Source organism: Narcine bancroftii, chromosome 14 (assembly GCF_036971445.1).
Source record: "Narcine bancroftii isolate sNarBan1 chromosome 14, sNarBan1.hap1, whole genome shotgun sequence".
Taxonomy (NCBI): domain Eukaryota; kingdom Metazoa; phylum Chordata; class Chondrichthyes; order Torpediniformes; family Narcinidae; genus Narcine; species Narcine bancroftii.
The window spans coordinates 22,954,383-22,978,220 of NC_091482.1; the positions used below are offsets into that span (position 1 = coordinate 22,954,383).

Sequence of the window (23,838 nt, forward strand, 5' to 3'; positions counted from 1 at the left end):
TCCTGCAGAACCTGAGGGCCACAGCAAGAGCAAATGCAAATTTACTGACCATAACTTGTTTTACGTGCTTTGATTCCTTTGCAGTTTGACAAATACCCAACAAAAGTCGACCCTTTCTACCGACACAGTGTGAGTGAACTCACCATTACACCAAGCTTGCTGCACCCTTGAAGCACTGTGTTGATGTAAACTTTGGCGTGAGAGCTCCAGTTTGAAAGCTCATTTACCAAAATTTAAGAGGGGATTGAGTCCTTATTTGTTTGAATTGAAAACATTGAAAGATGTACTCTTCTGGAAATGTTTCCAATAGAGTGCATAAATGGCCAAGTTAGTTTACAGGTTGGGTTGAATGTGTTCATTGTTGTTTGAATAAGAGCAAAGTTGAAGCAATTGTTTTATAAAACGAGGAACTGTGGATGCAGTAAAATTGAAATTAAAACTGTTTAGGCAGTTTCTGTTCAGAGCCAATGAAAATGAGAACTCGTGTTTCAAGTCAATGACCATTCATTATTTAGTACTTATATTGTTCTGCTTAGTGAAAATATTTTTGGTCTTTAATATTTCATTGAAATTTTAGTTAAACATGATGTCAAGGGAAATTTGCATGCAGTGTATTCACTTTCATTGTTGGATAAAATCTTAAGGGAAATTAATGCTGAGCTCTTGTAGATTAGAGTCGTAGAGTTTTACAGCAGAAAACAGGTTTTTCGGCCACATTTGTTCATCTTGACCAAGCTCGTCCAATTTACCTGTATTTGGCGCACGTCCCTCCAAACCCCTTCCTATCCACATACCTGTCTAATTGTCTTTTAAACAGCACAATTATACCCACCTCCCCTCCACTACTGCTTCCTCTGGCAGCTCGTTCCATATACCCATCACGCACTGGCATAGCTAGGGGGCGCTCCCCCAAGCACATTTTACAAAAGTGGCACCTCTCTCCCTCTCTCCCTCCTACCCCCACCCCCAGTCCGCTGCTGTGGCCTGCCCAACCTCTTCCCCCCCAGACTAAAGTCTGACCCCAACCACTGACTCACCATCTGGTACGTCTCGTGGTGCATTTTTTAATGTGCTCACTCTCTCTAACTTTAGAACCTGGCTACACCTCTCTGTGAAGAAGGTGCCCCTCAGGATTCTTAAGTTTTTCCACTCCCGGTTTAAATCTATGCCCTCTTGACTTAGATTGCCCTATGTAGATTACACATCGTAATTCTATAAACTACCCTTTCTTACAGGAGAAAATCCCTAGTTCCTCCTAATTCAAACCCACCAATCCAGGTAACATTGTAAATGTTTTCTGAATCCTTAATGATAGTTTAATCCTTAATCCATCTTAATGATATCTTTCCCATCGTCCAAGTCAAATTCCATTTGCTATCCCTTGGCCTACTTTTCCAGTTCATCAGATAACCTTGAATTTTTAATTTTAGCTGTTGTCTCAGACCACCTCAAGTCATGTGATATTGAGGCGTTGGAGAGGAGTCGGGTAGAAACTGGCGTAATCTGGGCAGGAGAGGGGAAATGCTACCATACCTGACAGCTGAGACTCTGAGCCCATTCGGAGGGTACAGCACGCTCCACATGTCTGCTCGCCCAACTATCGAACTGCTATCTGGGCTATCCCATCAGATGTTCTAATTCCAGGTGTCAGACCTGTAGCAATTCCTGCAGGAATCGGTGATTGTTTTGTCCGATGGTGTGCCATCCACATATTTTGTGTAAAGCCACAGACACTGGTGTCTGGCTTTTGTTTCCTCTGTTGTGGACATTTCCTCATGTCTTTCACAAGCCACAAGTGATTCAGCTTCTCAGAAGTCAAGTAAACAGTTATGGTTGGCTTCAGGCATGGATAGCATTCATTAAATACTATTAGAAGTGCTTAACCCTTTCATTCCAAGCTTCGCCTGCCTCTGATCAACCAGCTCAAAATTTTGTTATGTACCAGGGAACTTGATTATAATTTTTTGGTATGTTATCAGTACAATTTTTGATTTTCTCCTGAATTTATAAAGATTGTAAATGAAGGAAGTCTTTGCAAATTCTGCTTCATTTTGGCCACCTTTGCTGTTGAGACCAGAGGTGAAGCCCAGGTTTAAGACCAAATCCAGGCTGTGATAGATAATTTCAACAAAGTGTTGTAGATAGATGGCTAATGGATGTCTTAAAGTGGTGATGGTGTCTCGCTAACGGCTCTATTCTCTAGAGCAGCCATTCTCAACCTTGTTTTGTCTATGATTCCCTTAGGACTCTGCTCAAAGCTTAGCCCCACCCCTCCCCCTCTTTCCCTGTAAAGCAGTCTAGTTTAGTTTGTTTTTTCCATACTTCTCTCTGACCGACTACATAAAAAACACAAAACATATGGTTTCATTCCGTGGTCCCCCTTAAATGGGGGTGGGTGGGGGGGGGGGGGGGAAAGAAGAGATTCATGGCCCCCGATGAGAATGGCTGCTCTACGACACCACCTACAGGACTGAGCTGTATCTTTAGTAGATGATGTTCATCACCTTGGTCTTCCCTTCTGCTCTTGGATGTCACCAGAACTTGGGGTGGAAACTATGCTGCAGCTTTTGTGCCTGAAGTCTAACTAAATTGTGAAATAACCAAGACACAGCTGTGTCCGCTGATGAAGGACATATAGGATACTGACCGAAAGCAGAACAAATGGATGATACCCATGATCTTTACAGATCACTTTTGAAGATATGTAAGTGACCAAAAACTAATAGGGAAAAGAAACTAAATACAGAACCATTGGAAGCATGTACTAGCCTGATAGATTGTTACCACTTTTGAATTCTGCAGTATTTCAAGATTATTGGACCTGTAAATACATTTTAAGTGCATGTTTAGTTTGGATAAAAGCAAAACCGTCATGAAAAGGATGTATTAAATTGTGGGTTTGTGCAATCATGGGATACATGGGGCAAAATGCCTTGTTTTGTTACCATTTCCAATGGAAGATTTAGCTTTTGTGTAAAAGAAGAGGGGAAAATCAGGTTCACTTCCTGCTGTTGGTCACTCCTCAGTGACTTTCACCTGAAATTTAGAAGATTGAGGGGGAGATCTCATTGAAACATTTTGAACGTTGAAAGGCATGAACAGAGTAGATGTCGAAAGGTTGTTTCCCATGATGGGAGAGTCTAGGACAAGAAGGCACAACTTCAAGATTGAAGGGTGTCTGCTTAGAATCCGTAGGAATTTCTTCAGCCAGAGGTTGGTAAATCTGTGGAATTTGTTGCCACAGGTTGTTGTGGAGGCCAAGTCATTGGGTGTATTTAAGACAGAGATTGATAGGTTCTTGATTAGCCAAGGCATCAAAGGTTATGGAGGAAATAGATGGGCAGTGGAGCTGAGTGGGAAAATGGATCAGCTCATGTTTAAATGACTGGCCAGACTCGATGGGGTGAATAGCCTATTTCTGCTCCTGTGCCTTATGGTCTTATAATGTGCAGGGTAGCTGTTAGGTGTCGCCCATCATCCGCTTGTATGTGAGAAATAACTAAATTTAAAGAAGGGCCAGAAACCTACTGATATCTGTGGAAGGGAATCTTGGCAAGAAGCACTGGTTCTCGATGAGGCAGAGTGCATCGTGGGGAAGGAGAAGCTGAAGAACATTCTTTCATAATCCAACATTTCGTGCATAAATCATTGGGAAAATATTACATTTCTGGCAATTAGATTTCAGTAAAAAATAGTCAAGATCTTCTGTCAAATTATTCCTATAAGTCTTTACAGGAGACTAACCATCAATTTTGAATAAAAACAAAATGAACCAACAAAAAAGGATCAGGACTCAAGATCCAGAATAGATGGTGGGTGTTAACGGTCAATTGTAAAAGTGTGTGTTTATTGTTTTTCCTTTCCAAGATCATTCTTATTTATAAGGCTCTGCAATGGCAAAATATTATCAATTCGATTTTTGTGAAAATGAGTGAATTTCCAAAGAAATCATTGGAAGGGAAATGGATCTGGAGCCAATAGATTCTCCAACACATCCTGTCCACATCTCTTCCTTTAATCTAAATGCACAGAAATAATACATCCTATCTGCTCACAAGAAGTCCACCTGCTTATCATTATCTGCCTGCAATGGGGACTTCAACCCAAAAGTGAATTTTCAGGGAAAAAAAAACCTTTTTCAAGATTTTTATGATGCTTTATAAGCAAGTTGCCCATAAGTAACAATAATAAGTATACAACAAAGTATATATGGGTGCAAATAACCTATGATAGATTAAAAAAGAAAAAAGGCCACAACATATAAAAATTATGCTAATATAACCCCTCCCTTGTGAAGTTATTGTGGTTCCATTACTGTAAAAACAACCAAATCACAAAATAGGATCTAAATAATTATAAATTATGGAAATACTGGTAATTAAGAAAAGGACCTTATAAACTGACAAAGTTAAAGTTAATTTTAGTAGTATAACATCTAATTTTTTTTCCCCAAAGTCAGGCATGTCATCAGATTAGATTGCCATTGACTATGACAGCATCTTTCCATCTAGCAATAAGAAGAGCAAAGGCAGCTGCATGGAAATGTAGCCCAGACAAATTCAAGTCCATTGACTTACTTGTTCCAAAAGGGCAAGAAAGGGATTAGGAGTCAAATTAATATGAAGAATTAAAGACAAGGTACGAAAAATACTTTCCCAACAGGTGGAAAGATAAGAACATGACCTAAATATATGGAACAATGTACCTTCTTCAGACTTGCATCTGTCACATTTTGAAGAAATGTTAGAATAGAATTTAGCCAATTGAACTTTGGAGATGTAAGCTCGATGGACTGCCTTAAATTGTAATAACGAGTGTCGGGCACATAGAGAAGATGAATTTACTAATTTCAAAATAGAATATCCCATGCAGCATCAGAAAATAATTATTGAAAATCTTGCTCCCATAATTTCTTAGTCTTGTCCAGGGAATTACCACTAGACAACAAAAATGACTCATAAAGAACTGATATCAACCTTTTATGATTGTTTAAAATTAAAAATCTTCTTTATTGTATTTAATTCCAGATCTTGAGGGAGCCTCAATATCAGGGAATTCAAGATGATCCTAATCTGTAAATATCTAAAAAACAATGATATTTAGATAGTTTAAACTTATAAGATAATTGTTCAAAAGGTTAAAAAAAAAGAATTATCTAGCAGAAATTATTGGTATCCAAAATGTTTTCTAAATTGACACCAAATTCTCAATGTATATTAACAACAAAATTATAAGTTAATTTAGAAGCAGGAAAAGATAATGATGCTCCAGCTATCGAAATGAGAGAATACTTTTTACTAGATTCAATTTCTAGATTAATTCAACTTGCAGCATCCTGTTATTCCTTATGATGAATCCAAAAAGTAATGTATCTAATATTTGCTGCCCAACCATAAAATCTAAGATTTTTAGGGTTCTTTTTAGGGTTTTGTTAAGATGGGGTTGTTTGGAAATTCTTGTGGAAAGGGAAGAAACCAAGGGTAGCATTAGATAAATTAACAGAGAGGTATAATCAAGATGGCTTGCAGTTACCAAATTTTAGAAATTATTATAGAGCCGCCCAATTAAGGTATTTATCAGATTTTTTACCAACAAGGAGATGTGGGGGGGATGGAGGACCATCGCCTTCCCAAGATCGTGTTATATGGCGAGCTCTCCACTGGCCAGAGGTGCACCAAAGAAAAGGTACAAGGACTGCCTAAAGAAATCTCTTGGTGCCTGCCACATTGACCACCGCCAGTGGGCTGATATCGCCTCAAACCGTGCGATCTTGGCGCCTCACAGCTTGGCGGGCAGCAACCTCCTTTGAAGAAGACCGCAGAGCCCACCTCACTGACAAAAGGCAAAGGAGGAAAAACCCAACACCCAACCCCAACCCACCAATTTTCCCCTGCAGCCGCTGCAACCGTGTCTGCCTGTCCCGCATCGGACTTGTCAGCCACAAACGAGCCTGCAGCAGACGTGGACTTTTACCCCCTCCATAAATCTTCGTCCGCGAAGCCAAGCCAAAGAAGAACCAGACAAGGGAAAACCAGACTGGGCTAAGATAAAACTAGATAAAATAGGCGAGAAGGTAGCGAAACATATACTTTATAAGTGGGATGATAAACTGGTGCAATATAAAAACTCACCAGTATTGCTTCATTTACTTAATACATGGAAGAAGATACACTTAGAAAGAAAAAAAATGAATTACCAAATACCAAAATTATTATTGATGCAAAATCCGCTAATTCCTTTTACAATAGACAACTATTCCTTTAGAGAATGGGAGAGAAAAGGAATCAAAAGAATAGAAAATTGTTTTTTGGGAAATAATTTATTAACTTTTGAACAGTTGAAGTACAAATATGGAATAACTCATGGTACAATGTTTGCATACCATCATTTGAAAGCTTACTTAAAGGATAAATTGGGAAACAAGTTGAGATTACTTGAAGGAAGCAACTTTGAATATGTGATTACAGACACAATAATAATTAAAAGATTTATAACGAACATGTACATTAAGCTGCAAGATAAGGAGGATGAAATAAACTATAAACCTAAGCTGAAGTGGGAAAAGGATTTAAACATTAAGATAAAAAATGAAGTATGGGAAAAGTTATGTTCTGGAACTATAAAGAATACAATAAACACAAGGTTACATATGATACAGTATAATTGGTTACACAAGGTATATATCACTCCTCAAAAATTAAAAGAATGGGATCCAACATTATCAGATCGATGTTTTCGCTGTGGGAAGAAAGCGGGAACAACATTACATGCAACTTGGACATGTGCGAAGGTGAATACGTTTTGGGAAGAACTAAATCAGATACTAAATAAAATTATAAAAAATAACATACCAAAAAGACCAGAAATATTTCTCTTAAATAACATAAGAAGTAAAGAATTAGGCCTTAAATTGGACAAAGCACAAAAAAAATTCATTATGATAGCCTTAGCAGTAGAAAAAAAAATGTATAATGTCAACTTGGAAATCAGAAGAGAGCCTGAGAATACAGCAATGTTACATGGAAATGAATAAATGTATTCCATTGGAAAAAATAACATATAATTTAAAAAACAAAATCACAATGTTTGAAAAAATGTGGGAACCGTACATGGAACATTTCAGAGAGAGCATGCCTAGGACGTCCATCCCCTAAAATGAAAATGATAAGAAGACAAAACGACTAGATTCAGTGTGTAATAAATAGACAACACATTTTTCTTGTTTATTTTCCTTTGTGTGAAGATATTGTTTTATGGTTTCATTGTGTTGTATATGTTGAACACTAATGGGATTTTTTTTGGGGGGGTGGGTAGAGGGGAGGGAGGGAAAGGGGGAAAAAAAGGGAGAAAAGGTCACTGTATAAATTTAATGAGAAACATTTGTACATATTTTGGTTGACATAATTCACAGTGAGAAAAATAAAAATTAAAAAAAAAAGATGGGGTTGTTTATTCGGGGGGGAAAAAAACTTGATCGGCCATCGCAGTAATTAATGCATGGAGATGGTAACTCTAGTCAAATAAAACAGTAAATTCACGCTTCAGCAATGGGATGGAACAATGGAACAAAAAAAATGCAGTTTGACTATGAATTGTCCATTTGCAACAGAGCCAATTCAAATTAAGAGCAGACACAGGAGGGGATGGTTTCCAATTCAACTTCAGTGCTGCACCTGGTGCTCATCATTGCATGTATTGTGCATTTTAATTCATATCAGAGCCCAGATTTGAGAAACCATATCCTTTCTGATGATTTAAACAGCCTGGATATCAAAGGGGCATGGAAATTCTCTTGAACTAATCACCACAGTCAGAAATATAAAGGCTCCAATCTGTTTCATGTGCTGAATCCAATCAAGTTACCACTTTTACTTGCATTCCCACGCAGCTTCTTGCACTCAGTATTCTTTTTCTTTGAAGAAGCAAAATTATCATTTGTGATCACTAAAGTATTTAAAGTGATATTCTGAGTATTACAGGTGTCTGATAGCTTTGAATTGAGGCCCAAGGAGTATCTGTAAAGCAGCAGGAATCTCTTCCTAACAGACTTCAACTTAGTGCTATATTTAGGATGAACTTTGAAGTGAAGACCTCATTAAAAAGTTTTGAGAAAAATAGTGTTCATAAATTCACACCAAAAGACTGACGTGAACATTGCAGGAAAATAAGTCCAGATTTTGACCAGTAGATAGCCTTAAAGAAGACAAGAAGGTTGACATGTGAGCCGTGTATGAATCACTTTCTGGTTTTTAGAGCACCCGAAGTCTAGGGTATTGGAAGTCTATCTGGGAAAATGTAAAGAGAAGTTTGCAGGTTTGGGATTGGGTCAGAGTAGGAGGACAGTGCAGTGAGGTTAGGTTTGAACCCAATGCCCGTAGTAAGAAAATACAAACTTGCTGATAATGATGTCATGAGTTTGTCACAGGACAACCAGTGAAGAAAATGGCACCTAGAATGATATCCGTTTATCAAAAGGGTATGGCTTCTTTCCGTCATTATAGATCTGATTGGGTCCTAGTTTATCTAAAAAGGATTGTTGCGCACCTGAGATCTCACTTTACAGACAGTGCTTCAAGGGTTTTTAATCATTGCTGTGAGCTGCTCTTTGACTGTGCTAAGATCATTTGTATTCACACAGTAGAGCTGCTTTCCTACTTCATTCTCAAATCTCTTTGCATCTAAAGCTTTGCTTGGTTATTGGTGTGCTCCCATGCAATACATGCACTCTGGTAAAGTTGCTGATCAGTTGCAGAGCTTATAAGTAGTAACAAAGCGAAGCATGTTTGCCGATCAAGGAAGCCAGTGTTCTGAGGCCTGTCTACAATTTTTGTTGTTCCACTCCAAAAATAAAATGGAACATTTTATTTTAGAAATCACAATATTCTTGCCTTTTGTGCAGTTTTAAACAATTAAAATAAGTTTTTATTTTATCAAACAGGAAACATTTAATTATGGATATCTTAGCCATGGATTAAATACTGCCACAATTGTACAAAGTGAAACTTGGGAGATAAGATGTCCTTTGAACACATTTACCTGATTTCATTTAAGTCAACACCATAATACTGTAAGGTTCTGTACAGGCCAATTGCTGATTGGAAAGTGTTCAATTACTTGAAAATTCATAATTTTTCTGTCTCCTGTCTTGCATTCCATTTTTTTCCCGAGCACTTTACACCTACAGGTAATCTGATTGTTCCAAAATATCAAATTGCTGGTTTCAGAAAAAAATATATATTTTAATTGTTATCAAGTCTGAAAGATTTAGGAAACATTTATTCACATATTGGGATGTCATAGAATTTAAAAAAAAACACTTTTCAGTTACAAGAAATGACCAGTCCTTACCTCAAGTGGATCAATCCCCAATCCACAGTTGAGACTTTTGAACGAAACAGTATGTAGCTTTAATTCACCCCCACTTTCCTGACTCACCCCCACTTTCCTGAAAGATACTTTGAGAAAAGAGCTGAAATTCATAACAAAAAAAATTAAAAATGAAACTTGGTGCATACAAAAAGCCGTAGGTGGTTTTTGAAGTCTGAGTTTTGTGCTTTAATCTGCTCAAGATTTGGATCCTTCACCCAGAAGTAGGATCAAAAGGGAATATCGTGTCTAGTCAGACAAAATATTTCATAGAAAAACCAGGATTGAGTTAGATTTCATTGAACCCCATATTCTGGAGATCACATCTGTTAAAAGTTAAGGGACTATCCAGTTTCAGTATTTCTAATAGGCCATTCTTTTGGGAAAGCCAATTGAAACATCTATTTAATAAACAGTGTTGAGCTTTCTTGATCATAACTTTAGGTGGTCATCAATGGAGGCTATGTGTCCCTCTGCAAATTTTATGCAAGGCATGGCAGAATTTCCTCACTGGCTGTTGTGAAGAAGTTTCTTTATTTGAGCGTAGTCAAAATATTTGACTTAATTCAGTTACTACTTCTAAGCTTAGTTCTCCGTGCCAATAATCAGTAACAGCCATACCTTTCCTTTACTGCTATTGCTGCTTCCCATCGCACTGGATTTATCGGCAGCACACACACTAAGCTTTGTTCTGGATAGTGCTTGGACCTGGAATTAGAGATGCAAGTCCAAAGGTTGACCAGGGTAAGAGCCCCTAAGGTGAAGATATGCCTGATGTGATCAGGATTTGGAATTTTAATTAATCCTGTGTTACATCATATTTGTTGGGTCCACATTTTAAGATGAATTGCAGCTGGGTAAGAGCATCAGGGGCAAAAACATTTTTCTGTACATAGTCGAGAGATACTGTAAATTTGCCAGTCCTAGACTAACACCAATCTCTAAAGTTTTATGTGGCTCAAATTTATTCCCAAATTGTTAGATCGGATTGGTAGGTGGCCTCATGGAGAATGAAATGAACAAATTGAATTGGTGCCTTAAAGTCAGAGAGGATATAGAAGCTTTTGTAGATGAGTAAGTGTGCAGTTGGAACGGTAAGTGACAATTCCGGACAAATCCAATCCATTTTTCTTGTAATAATACGTCTCGCGCCCAATTAACCATGAGTGATCTCCTCCATTCTTCTATGTGATGGCTAATATTTCCCCAAAGAGGAATAAGGCGCATTTAAGGAAAGGTTGTCTCTTTACTTTTATGTACCTCTGTGTCCAAAGCCCATGTGTTATTGGCCGAACATTTGGTACAGGTAAATTGCAACTGCTCTCTCATCAATGGTCAAAGCATGGGTTATTAAATTAGAACCTGTAACAATATTGTACAAACCCAGTACTCAGATGCAATGTCTAATGTTGTGGAAAAATAGTTTGTTTTGTATGTGCATTGTAAAATCTCCATAAATCTCAGGTTCTTGCACTCCCCATGACACACATTGGTTGCTAATAACCTTTGCCTATTGCATTTTTCCTTCTGGCAGGAGATGATATCACCAGCATTTTTTAAACTATGCATACTCGTCTACAGATTCTTTGACTACGTTCCCATTTATTTACCATGGGAACCCTAAATTGACTCTGAAACAAAGCTTGTCAATCAGGACCTGTAAAAGAAAAAGTTTTAAAGCTGAATCATCTGATCCATGATACACATGGAGTTGAGGCAGACCACCAACTTTATTTTGCAGTGTTTTCTTTTTTAACCTGACAATTATTAAAGTACCAGCACTGTGATAAAATTTGAAACATTCCTCTTTCACAGAGAGCATAACATTATTACACTGGACAACAATTTTTAAAAAAAAGTTGGCTTCCTGAAAAAAAACGTAGATTATGAAAGAGAACTTCAAACTGAACACAAAGATGATGTCAGATTTGCCGTATCATGTAGGAAGTTGGAGAAACATTAAATTAACTTTCATTGAATTGAGCATGTTTAATCGCATAATGATGCTGGCACATTGTGTTAGTTCACTGATTTTTGTTCGTACTCAGCATCTGATGCCTCGCGTGTTGGTGTCCCATAATAATCGGCCTTCATAGATGGATTCCAGTTGCCCTAATACCGCTTTTCCATGGTCACAATGTCCTGGTGAAACCTTTTACCGTGTTTGTCATTGACTGCCCCAAGATCGGTGGGGAAGACGTCGTCCAAGGGCGAATGCAGAAAGTTCATTTTCAATGACATGTTGCACCTCATGGTTTTGCCTGCTTTAAGTAGGACTGGAAATCATAAAAATAGGTTATATCTAAAACACAGTACATGATAGGAACATTTTAAGGCAATTTCGCGATCAGCCACACAAAATCCATTAAAAAAAAACCCAGAAGTGTTCAGGAAGCAAAATCTTTGTTGTCCAGTGTTATCTGTTACAAGCTTGAAATCATAAAATGAAAGCAAGGAATGAGTGTTCACTCCATCGAATCCAAAAGACTTTGAATGCACCCAGAAGCATGTGATTTAATCTAAAGATAACTTCCTGTACAGATGACAAACATGCCCCATTAGCTTGTGGAGGCAAGTGTTTCAACAAGAAAACTGGCATTGGCGTAGCTTATTTTTTTCCTGATCCGAGAGAAGTTTATGATCAAAACCTTGCCGTTGCTCTTGATGGAAATAACAGGAAATGAATAAAAGTGATCTCCATCCCATTCAAATTCAAGGGGAGAGAACTATTTGGACAGAGCCATTTCAGTTTTGCAGATTCCATTTGCATTTGGCTTCTTAACATCTGAATTATGCTAATAGTGCAATGTTACCATATAAATGTATTAATATGCTCGGAAAGGGCCTGTGCCGAGGTTTCCATGCAAAGTGCTTCATTGCCAGGGGGAACATGTGGAGAGCTTAGACCTTTAAAGGATCAAGAGCACAATATTCCCTTGTGTTCGCCAATGTTAGCGCACATGTTGTGAAAGACCATCAACTGTTTACCCGTTTTACAGAAGCGTGGAGATAAACAGGTAATTTTATAAAGGGTTTTGCGATCTTTGGAGGCACCCATTTATTCTTCCAGCCTTCAAAGGAGCAAAAATAAAAATCTGCTTTGCCGATCAGCTTAAAAATGCTGGTGAAACCAGACCCTGATTCGAAGGAATCTTGCATTTTAAATTGAGCAGGTGGCGCGTTGCAGGAAAGGTGCTAAATGCTTTGCTCGCTGCACTTGATTGTTGAATTCAGCAAATCTGAAGCATTCCTCCTTTTTCTTTTCCACAGTTGTTTCATTCCTATCCTCCATCCATGGCTGGAATTTCTCCCATGATTCCACCTACAGGTCCTTTTGGTTCCCTGCAAGGAGCATTTCAGCCGAAGGTAACCCTGTAATCCCTTTGCCAATATCTTTTTCTTTGCAGTCCTGTTGTTCAATGTGAGTGTCATCAATCATCGAAGGTCTTGAACTGTGGTTTACTTGAATTCTGAAATGAGGTGAATCATGGCACTTCGAATTTAACTCTGAATCACTTACATATTCCAAACTCATTTTTCAATTCATCAAAAGGGAAATAAATTTGATTTAGGGAAAGAGAAAACCAGCACCAGCGACTGGGACTGGGGTTTGAATCCCGGGCCGTCTGCAAGGAGTTTATGTTTCTCCCCCACCCCCATGTCTGCATGGGTTTCCTCCCACTGTTCCAAACGTACCAGGGGTTGTGGGTTAATTGGGTGTAATTGAGGCTTGTGGGCCGGAAGGGCCTGTGACCATCTTGCATGTATGTCGAAATGTCTTAATTTAACTTCCTGCCTTTAATAAGAAATCTTGGTACTTTTAAGTATTGATATTTGTGCATCTGCTTCAGAAAGTATAAAATTATTAGCAATTATAATTTGGGGTTATTGTTATTGTAGAAATATGTTTCCTTCAGAATTCCAAGTAAAATTTTATAAGGATTTGAGATTTTGGTAATAACCAGAGGAGTGGTGATGGTGGGGAGATTGGGTGCACTGGGGTGGAAGGAAGCATCTCTTGAGTGGTGACCTGATGGGGAAGGGTGAGCCAGTGGACAGTGATGGTGGTGAGGCAGGGGATGGTGTTGGTGGTGGGGGAAGTGCGGGGACCCCAGCAGTGGGTGACGCAGGGCGGATGGTGATGATAGTGAAGTGGGGGGGGGGAAGGCGGAGATAAGCCTCTCTAAATGCTTTGGCGAATCGGGGAATGTGGAGCAGTGTGGCACAGGGGGACGCCATTCAGCTTGCAAGGGTGCAACCCAGCTCAAGGCACACTGAGATTTAAAAACCTATGTGGTTTTGAAGCAGTGTCGCAAGTGGACCAGTTATGTGATTGTTATCTTCTTGTTCTGTGTGCCTAATTTCTCAGCATACTAACAAATAAATATGACTGCTGGTTTTAGTCAGATGCTTGGATTTTCCAGCATCTAGGGGTGAAGAGGTTGGGGAATGTGTTCAAAACCTAAAGCCTGCAGATGGCGAGAGAAGAACAAGAAGCTTGAAATGCAAAGCAGGTGAGACAGCATATCTGCAGCGACAGGAAGGCTGAGCTACTTTGTATTTGAACGGCCCACAAGTGGACGAGGGGGTGTGTAGTCTCTGCACTTGCCAGTGCATTCGACGATGAAAGGGCAACTGTAAGCTGAGACTGATGCTCCATTCTTTCTCTGCTTCACACTGTTCCAGGGTTAGAATCAGCCTTGTTAATTGGTAAAATGCATTGTGGATAGGCGAGGATTGAGAAGGCCACATTCAGGTTGGATAGAATAGAATAATACAGCACAGAAGTAGGCCCTTCTAGTCTGTGCCAGACCGTTTTTTTTTTGCCCTCATCCTACTGACTTGCACACCGACCCCCAGCCCTCCATACCTCCCCATGTAACTCTAAATTTTTCTTAAAAATTAAAATTGAACCCTTATTCACCACTTCAGCTTGCACCTCGTTCCACACTCCCACCACTCTCTGTGTGTAGAAGTTCCCCCAAACTTCCTTCTAAACCTTTCCCCTTAACCCTAACCCATGACCTCTGGTTTGTATCTCATCTACACTCAGTGGAAAAAATCCTACCTCTATAGAACCTTCATAATTTTAAATACCTTTATCAAATATCCCCTCATTCTTCTGCTCTCAAGAGAATAAAGTCCTAACCTGTTTAACCTTTCCATGTAACACTGTTCCTGAAGACCAGACAACATCCTAGTAAATTTTCTCTGCACTCTTTCTATCTTATTGATATCTTTCCTGTACCTATGTGGCCTCACTATTGGCTTCTATATATTAAGGCCAATATGCCAAAAGCTCTCTTTACAATCCTATCTACCTTTGACACCACTTTTAGGGAATTATGTATCTGTATTCCAAGATCCTTCTATCCTACTGCACTCATCAGTGCCCTACCAATTACCATCTCCTTTCTTGGTTTGTCTTTCCAAAATGCAACTCCTCACACTTGTCTGCATTAAATTCCACCTGCCATTTTTCAGCCCATTTTTTCAGCTGGTCCAGATCCCTCTGCAAGCTTGAAAGCCTTTCTCACTGTTCACAACACCTCCAATCTTTGAATCATCTGCAAATTTGGTGATCCAATTTACCACATTATCATCCAGATCAGTGGTTCTCAACCTTTTTCTTTCCATTCTTTCCTATGCCATGGGTGCTCCGTGATTAGTAATGGATTGCTTAAGATGGTCTGTGGGCGGGAAGAAAAAGTTTGAAAACCACTGTTTCAAATGTACTTTATTGACTCGTTATGTGCATGGTTTGATAGCTCCAAAGGAAATGGCCCAATGACAATTTTCCTCAAGCAACATATTTCAGTAACAATTGGGTCCAGAGCAGTGGTTCTCAATCTTCCCTTCTCACTCACATCCCACCTTAAGCAATCCCTTGCTAATCACAGAGCACCGATGGCATAGGGATTACTTAAAGTGGTACATGACTGGAAAAAGAAGGGTTGAAAACCACTGGCCCAGATCATTGACATACAGATGACAAACAACAATGGTCCCAACACCGATCCCTGAGGCCCACCACTAGTCACAGGCCTCCAGTCTGAGAAGCAATCATCCACTGCCACTCTCTGGCTTCTCCTGTGCTGCCAACGTTGAATCCAGTTGACTACCTCGCCATGAATACCTAGCGCCTGAAGCTTTCTGCCTAATCTCTCATGTGTGCCTTGTCAAAGGCCTTACTAAAGTCCATGTTGAAAACATTCACTGCCTTTCTTTCATCAACTTTCCTGGTAACCTCCTCGAATGGCCTACCATGGACAAAGCCATGTTGACCATCCCTAATCAGTCTCTGGCTATCCAAATACTTGTATACCCGATCCCTAAGAACACCTTACAATAACTTACCTACTGCTGATGTTGGTCTTTAATTTCTAGGGTTACTTTTGGAGTCTTTTAAAACAACAGAACAACATGAGGTACCTTCCAATCCTCCAGCACCACACCTGCGGCTAAGGCCATTTTAAATAGTTCTTCCAGTGCCTTTGCAATTTCTACACTAGTCTCCCTCAAGGTCTTTGTTTATCTCAATTTAACCTACCTGAAAAGGAACAAAATATGTATGTTTGCTTTGCATCTTCATTTTATTTGAAGACTATATTTCATGAATCTTGTATATATTATCGTGAGAATGCTTCGCTAGATGCCTTATACATCTAGTAATTCTTCAAATTTTACCAAGGCAACCAAAATGCTCAGTGAAGTATCTTTTCAGTTCTCCACAAGGAAATTGCACCCCCCCCCCCAAAAAAAATGCGTCATTAGTTGTCGCATTGAGGGATAATGCTTTGAGGGATAATGCATTGAGGTGAGGAATCCCAGCTTAATGAAGAATGATTGTGCTATCGAGGAATAAAAGCAATGTTAAAACCAAAATATCTCTTAAATAAATTTCACATCCTGTGCACATCTTCCTAAAAATTTACCCTTTCTATATCTGCCTTCAATTATTATCTTCAGCATCCAATCACTGGCAGACTGTTTTATCCTCAAATTTATTAGAACCGATCAGTCTTTAAAAAAACGTACGACTGATTTTTTTTTTTGATTCTCACGTGCTGTTGACAGTCTGATTGCTCCGAATTTCAAGATTTTCAAACTTTTTTGTTTCATTGTGTTAATCCAACTAAGAAGACATAAACAAGGCTGACAATAATGAACCTCATATTTACGTTTCTGCCTGGAAAAGCAGTCCTCTGATGAACTTATTATCTGAGGTAAAACACAGGATTCTGTTGACATCGTGGTTAAGTGAAAAAAAACACAGACACACACAAATGCTGGAGAAACTCAGCAGGTCAAACAATGCCTTTATGTAACAAAGGTGAAGATACATCACCAACGTTTCAGGCTTGAGCGCTGTGGGGGAGCATGAGAGATGTCCCACTATCTGATCTCATCTATTGCAACCTAATTTTGTTAAAGCATTACCTTGGTCTCCATGCCAAAATTGATAAGTTAAAACAGTTCAATTGCAGAACTGTTTGGTGTGAGTAATCCCAGGGATTTATCTTTTTTCTCTGTTAATTTCATATTATGGTGGATTTTATGTTACACGAGGAGACATTCCAGTAATCTGGCTCGAAACAGTGGATTTCTTATAAGCAGCTTTTACTCTTTAGTTCTTACATTATAACTTTAAATGCAGCAAGTTTAAATGAGCAGCAAAGTTACACATCCACCATTTTCAGCTATCTTTCAAATAGAGTTTTCAACAATCTAAGAAATTGTAAGTGGGAATGGGCAGCGTTGCTAGGGTAACAGTTGTGTTAACCACATTCAACTATGTTGAACATGTCCAAATGCATATTTAAAGGGACCAAAAGATCAAACCAATTGGTCAGACAACAGCAAGTTGTGAAAAGACATTTAATGAGGAAACTGTATACAAGAAGAACTTTCTGCCTATATAACTGTTGCCATCTGATGAGAGAGACTGTTGCACATGTGCCAGATATTTCACGAGAACCTGTCCGGATGCTGTCAACTGTAGTGGTAGAAACAGATTGTGTTTATAGTACATTTAGCAGTTTGGGAAACAACTGTATGAGCTTAAATATTGAACTCCTGAAGTATGTTCTCTTGTGATTTCTTTATAAGTCACTGATGGACATTGTTGTTTAGTCCAATGTCAGTAGATGGAAAGTTATTGGAGTCAGTCCTCAAGGACGAGGTTATGAAATACCTCGAGGTGCATGATATGATAGGTCCAAGGCACCATGATTTCATGAAGGGAAGATCCTGCCTGACCAACATTTCGGAATTCTTTTGAGGAGATCTCGGGTAGGATGGACAAGGGAGAGGCTGTGGATGTTGTGTATTTGGATTTTCAAAAGGCCTTCGATAAGGTGCCGCATAAGAGGCTGCTTAATAAGACGAGAGCTCATGGAATTGCAGGAAAGTTATTAGATTGGGTGGAGCGTGAAGATTGGGTGGCTGATAGGCATGAATCAAAGGGTGGGAATAAAGCGATCCTGTTCTGGTTGGTTGTGGTGTTCCGCAGGGGACAGTGATGGGGCCACTTTTTACAATATTTATTGATGATCTAGGATATGAACTAAATGGTTTTGTAGCTAAGTTTATAGATGACACTAAGATAGGTGGTGTAGTAGGAAGTGTTGAAGAAATCAGAAGGTTGCAGATAGACTTGGACAGCTTGGTAGGGTGGGCAAAGTAATGGCAGATGAGATACAATGTTGAGAAATGTACGGTTGTACATTTTGGAAGAGGAAATAAACAGGCAGATTATTATTTGGATAGGAATAAAATTCAAAGTTCGGAAATGCAAAGGGACTTGGGGGTCCTCGTGCAGGATAACCTAAAGGTTAGCCACCAGGTTGGATTGCCAGTAAAGAAAGTGAATGCTTTTTTGGCATTCCTTTCAAGGGGAATTGTGCAGAAGAATAAGGAGGTGTTGATGAGGCTCTATGGGGCACTGGTGAGACTTCATTTGGAGTAACCGTGTGCAGTTTTGGGCCCCTTATCTTTGAAGGGATATAATGATGTTGGAGAGAGTACAGAGAATGATTCCTGGAATGCAAGGGCTAACATGTGAGGAAAGTCTATCGGCTCTTGGATTGTATTCATTGGAGTATAACAGAATGAGAGAGGATCTCAAAAAGACATTTTGAACGCTGAAAGGATTGGACAGAGGAGATGTGAATAAGATGTTTCCCTTGGTGGGTGAATCCAAGTCAAGGAGGCACAGTCTTAGAATTAGAAGGTACCCATTTATAACAGAGGCGAGGAGAAATTTCTTTAACCAGAGGGTCGTGGATTTGTGGAATTCGTTGTCACATACAGCTGTGGAGGCCCGATCATTGGGGGAGTTTAAGGAAGAGATTGATAGGTATCTAATTAGTCAGGGTATCAAGGGTAATAGGGAAAAGACCAGAATTTGGAACTAGATCTGAGAATGACTTAGTTCAGTTGCAGACTCAATGGGTTAAATGGCCTACTTCTGTTCCTTTATCTTATGATCTTTTGAACTGAATGAAGGGACAGTTTGTCGGTAGGTTAACCTACTGTATTTCAAATAATGGTATGTATCTTTGAAAATCCAATATTTGGGCAGTTCCAAAGGTAGCTCATTTTGGCTGTGAGCTGCAAACTCTTTTAGGCTCATCTCAACAGTGCAAAACAGATATAAAGCCAAAGAAAGGGTTGGCTCATAATTTTCCCAAGATTTCAAGAAAATAAGATCAACGTGGCAGTTGCAGAACTGCTCAAATTCAGGCATTTATCCAATTCAGAGGGAATGGTGGTTGTTTCCATGTAGTTTGACATTGTTTGGACAAGCTCTGACAGGAAAAGTACAGGATAGGGACAGGGAAATGTTTTTGGAGTTCAGTCTGTTGGAGGAGCCTTTCCTGCAAAGTGGGACACACACACACACTGCCCCCCCATACACACAGCCCCCCATACATACACACAGCTCCCCATACACACAGCCCCCCATACATACACACAGCTCCCCATACACACAGCCCCCCATACATACACACAGCTCCCCATACACACAGCTCCCCATACACACAGCCCCCCATACATACACACAGCTCCCCATACACACAGCCCCCCATACATACACACAGCTCCCCATACACACAGCCCCCCATACATACACACAGCTCCCCATACACACAGCCCCCCATACATACACACAGCTCCCCATACGCACAGCCCCCCATACATACACACAGCTCCCTTTACACACACACACAGAGCCCCCCATACATACACACAGCTCCACTTACACACACACACAGAGCCCCCCCATACATACACACAGCCCCCCTTACACACACACACAGAGCCCCCCCATACACACACAGCCCCCTTACACACACACACACACGTGTACACACACACACGTGTACACACACACACGTGTACACACACATGTACACACACACGTGTACACACACACACATGTACACACACACACGTGTACACACACACATATTGTAAGACAGTGCGTATTGTCAGCAGAAACATGGTGGGCTGACAGGCCTGTTTCTCTGCTGGACTGTTCTACAACCGTGTCTTTGGTGTCTGAAATGGGAATTGTGACTCTTGTGAACATTCATTCCCCTGGCCACAATTCTGCAAGTTTTCTGAAGCAAAGAGATCAGTGGAACGTTGGCGTCATAACCAAAATCAGAGAACCCTGTCCTTTCCAGTGTACAGAAAGCACCAGGAGCGTGTAGGAATATGGTGCAGTTTCCACCTCAGAGCGTGGCCCTTTGTTTCGACAGTTTCTGGTCTAACGTAAACATTTCACCTGCCAGAAACGGTTTTGTGATCTTCTACTTTAATAGGCTGTTCTGTCTTCCTCCACAGACCTCCAACCCCATTGATGTGGCGGGAAGACCTGGAGCCGTTCCCCATACCCTCCTGCAGAAAGATCCCAGGGTATTTGTTGCTTGATTGCCATTAAAGCTATCTCTTCATAATCCATTTCAATTTGTGCAGTAACCTTGGATAACCTGTTTCTTTGAATATCCACCATATTTGTCAAGCTGCTAGGATAGGTTTCAAATGTTTGGGTCAGCCAGTGCAATGTCTGTGGTGGGATTGCAAGTATTTTCTATAAATATTAATGGTATCCATTCATTTTCCTCCCTGGTGAAGTGACCTGTCAATTCTAACACTTGTGTCATGGAGATAGGTGGGGACTGATTTCAGAGCTGCAGAAATGTTTTAAGACTCCAGGCAAAATGACCCATGTTTGAATAAAATTAAACAATCAGAATTAACAACAAACAAGAACGTTTATTATATTATGAAATGTTCAGCTTGAAAAAGGATGGGAATTATTTTCAAGAGGGAACAAGATAAGTGGGAGAGAATGTGTTGAGCCATGGGAAAAGGGCAAGGATGTGGGACCACTGATCAGATGTCAAAGGAAGTGCATTAGACAGAGTAGCCCACTGTGAGAATGCATGATTCCATTTGTATCTGAAAGGCAGGACAGTAAATAGGTTTGAGCAAAAAAGCATGAAAGTAAGTTTGAGTGGCTCCTTTGGAAGAAGTGGAGATCACGTGAGCACATCGGGCTGAATGGCATCATTCAGTGCTCTACTTGTATGGAAATGGCAAAGCCAGCATCGCTCTCTGTGTGTGACAGGGGCACCCTTGTATCAGTATGGCCAGCTGCACATCATACTTGACTCAAGCCCCTGCCCTCTCTTTCAACGTAAAGACTTGGGCACTGGCGTGATTAGTATTGTGCCTTCGCTCAAGCCTTTGTTTCTTTGGAGGCTTCCTGAGGACAAGGTTGAAGTGACGATTATGTTCTTTTAGTTAGGATTTGCATGATTTTGCCGGTCTGAAGAATGTCCGACACCTCGGCATTGGTCATTCACACAACTCAAAGTCTCCATTTCCTTACACGGGTTTAGACTGTATACCGGAAGTGCGGTGACTGAGGAGGCAGGACTTGCTATTGATATGTGCTATTTATTAGCCTGTTGTACATGGAATACCAGCAGTTAATTTTAGACTGCAGGAGTCCCAGGAAATTTACTAGGGTTCTAGGAGGTAAAATATTGGAACAGGAATGGCACCCTCACATTCTGAGAGAATGACAGTAATTTCTGGGAATGCAGTGGCTGTGTAAACAGCATATCTGGGTCAGTTTGGGAGGTGGCTCATAAAGCAAATGCAGGAGTTTTCTGATCCTGTAGACAAATAGTCGCCTAAATAAGGTATGGGTTATTTTCCAAATTGACTGTGGTGTTTAATATTCTACATTCATTAGCGCTCATTAAAGGACACACAACATGGGATTTGACAGTGTCACTCAATTAGAGGAGAACCTGGTCATCTGAGACTTGAGTAATGCTCTTCATGCAGGGCAGGGCGTCCGTAAATATCCAAGACATGTAATACTTAACAAGGCAATGCTTGACTCTGTTTGAGGACAAAAGATTTCTGCGTTAGTTATGTTTCATGTTCTGTGAATTAAATGAGATGCCAAAGTAATTTGAATAAATTTCAATTGGTGCACCCAAGCAGCTGTGAAATCAGCATCAATCTACTGAGTTTTAAAAATTCTATTCCCAGTTTAGAGACATAAAGGGACTTGACTTTCTATACTCTAAATGACCACATGAAAAGTTAAACTGGTATTGTTCCCATTGTCTCACAGGCCTTTCTCCTCTCCTACCACCTTCTTAGATCTCCACTGTCCTCCAGACCCAATGTCTTGAACATCCACAATTGTGATCACTCACCACTGACAGGCATGCCTCATGTAATCTAGGTCCAGGACTCTGGAATTTGCTGAACATTCGCAGTCATATTCATTAGCCCCTTTTCCATTGGCATTCCCAGTTAATTGGCCGTGCAGTGTCCCGGGATAGGAAGCCCTTTGTGCCATTTCCACTGGGCCACCTTTAACTTGCACATGAATTGCTTTTCCACTGAACCCTCTCATCCCTGGGGATTGGAGTGTTTTACCTTCAACTGGAAATGGGTGACTTTCTGCTGTCCTTTTTCCACTGGTTTTGTCAGCAGGCTGATGTCAGAAAATGCCAGGGATATGAGTAGGGGTGGAGGTGGTTAATCTCTGGCGTGAAATGACATTAATTGACCCCAGTGTTCGGACAGTGTTCCTTTTCCACCAGACCCTGTCCCAGTACATTCCCAGTTAATTCTAGGATAGGGTGCCAGTGGAAAAGGGGATAATGTGATAACTCTTTTCTGGAGAACCTTGGGACATTTTAACTTTATGAGAGGCCCTACATCAATGTAAATTGTTGTTGTTTTCAAACTCTGTCTTAATAGACAGCTAATGAAAGTGGTTTAAGGTTTTGGAAGAAACTTCAGTTGAAGCTGACTAACTGAAAGATACAAGGCAGATTTGTTTTTTACGTAGAATTTACATTTTGTCCCGTTCAAAAATGTCTTCCTAGCTGACATTCTGACATTCACACATGAATGACCAAAACTCTAAATCTCCATTTCCTTACGAGTTTAGACAGTAAGTGTGGTAATTAAAGAGGCGGGACTTGCAAATACAACTATTCATTAGCCCGTTGTTTCCAAATGCCTGCAGTTAACTTTAGACTGCAGGCATTCCAAAAAATTTACTAGGGTTCTAGGAGGTAAAGTTTCAGAATGGGAATGGAAATGAGTCCCTCTTTTCTGTTTCGATTTTTTTTTTAACACGGACTGCGTTCCTGAAAAATTGGCTGTAAAAAAAAAAGCAAGAGGAAATTCTGCACACTTAGATGTAGCTTCAAATTCTGGGGAGAGAGAAGTCGTGTGTGTAAACATATGTAATTTGTTGTGTGTATGAATGTAGACTCAGCACAGGTGACAGGAATCAGGTTAGGTAACAGTGAGCAGTTCAATTTACAGGGTCCAGAAATGAAAAGAGGGCTGGTTATGTCTGTTGCATTAAAGGCTGAGGTGCAGAATGAAGATTTCTATGCATGGTATCAAACTGTGTGTCATAAATAAAACAGCTTAATGAATCACACAGTGCATCAATTTGCTAAGTATGTATCTAACACATGATCCATAAAAGGGTGATAAAGAGTAATTTTTACTGAATATCCTTGTTATTCAGTTCTCCTTCATTGGTCATTAATAAAGATGTATTATGATATAGATTGGAATAGAATGAAGGAAGATTGTTTTATTGCATTATTTTGAATAGAGATGCAGTAAAACAAACATTAGCATATCCCCATCTCTGCAGAAACACTGACCTGACATTTATGCTCTATTTAAGATGGAATTTGCGTGATTTTACCAGTCAGAAGAATGTCGGAGATCTCGGCATTGGTCGTTCACACACGAACAACCAAAACTCTAAATCTCCGTTTCCTTACCTGGGTTCAGACAGCATACCCGAAGTGCGGTAATTATTAGCCCGTTGTTCATGGAATGCCTGCAGTTAACTTTAGACTGCAGGCATTCTGGAAAATTTACCAAGGGATGAGGAGGTAAAAT

The 23,838-nt window shown here is 40.0% G+C and overlaps 1 protein-coding gene across 9 annotated transcripts in view; it reads left to right on the plus strand.

The window, feature by feature from the left end:
- auts2a (activator of transcription and developmental regulator AUTS2 a) overlaps window positions 1–23,838 on the plus strand; it is a 1,173,696-nt gene that overhangs the window by 1,110,402 nt on the left and 39,456 nt on the right. For 5 of the 9 annotated variants that reach the window (XM_069911140.1, XM_069911145.1, XM_069911142.1 and 2 more), the window contains 3 exons: window positions 85–129; window positions 12,637–12,732; window positions 20,218–20,289. In XM_069911140.1, the coding sequence (XP_069767241.1) occupies window positions 85–129; window positions 12,637–12,732; window positions 20,218–20,289 (213 nt within the window). The remainder of the gene's footprint in view (window positions 1–84; window positions 130–12,636; window positions 12,733–20,217; window positions 20,290–23,838) is intronic. The other 4 variants (XM_069911143.1, XM_069911144.1, XM_069911146.1 and 1 more) reach the window with 2 other exon arrangements.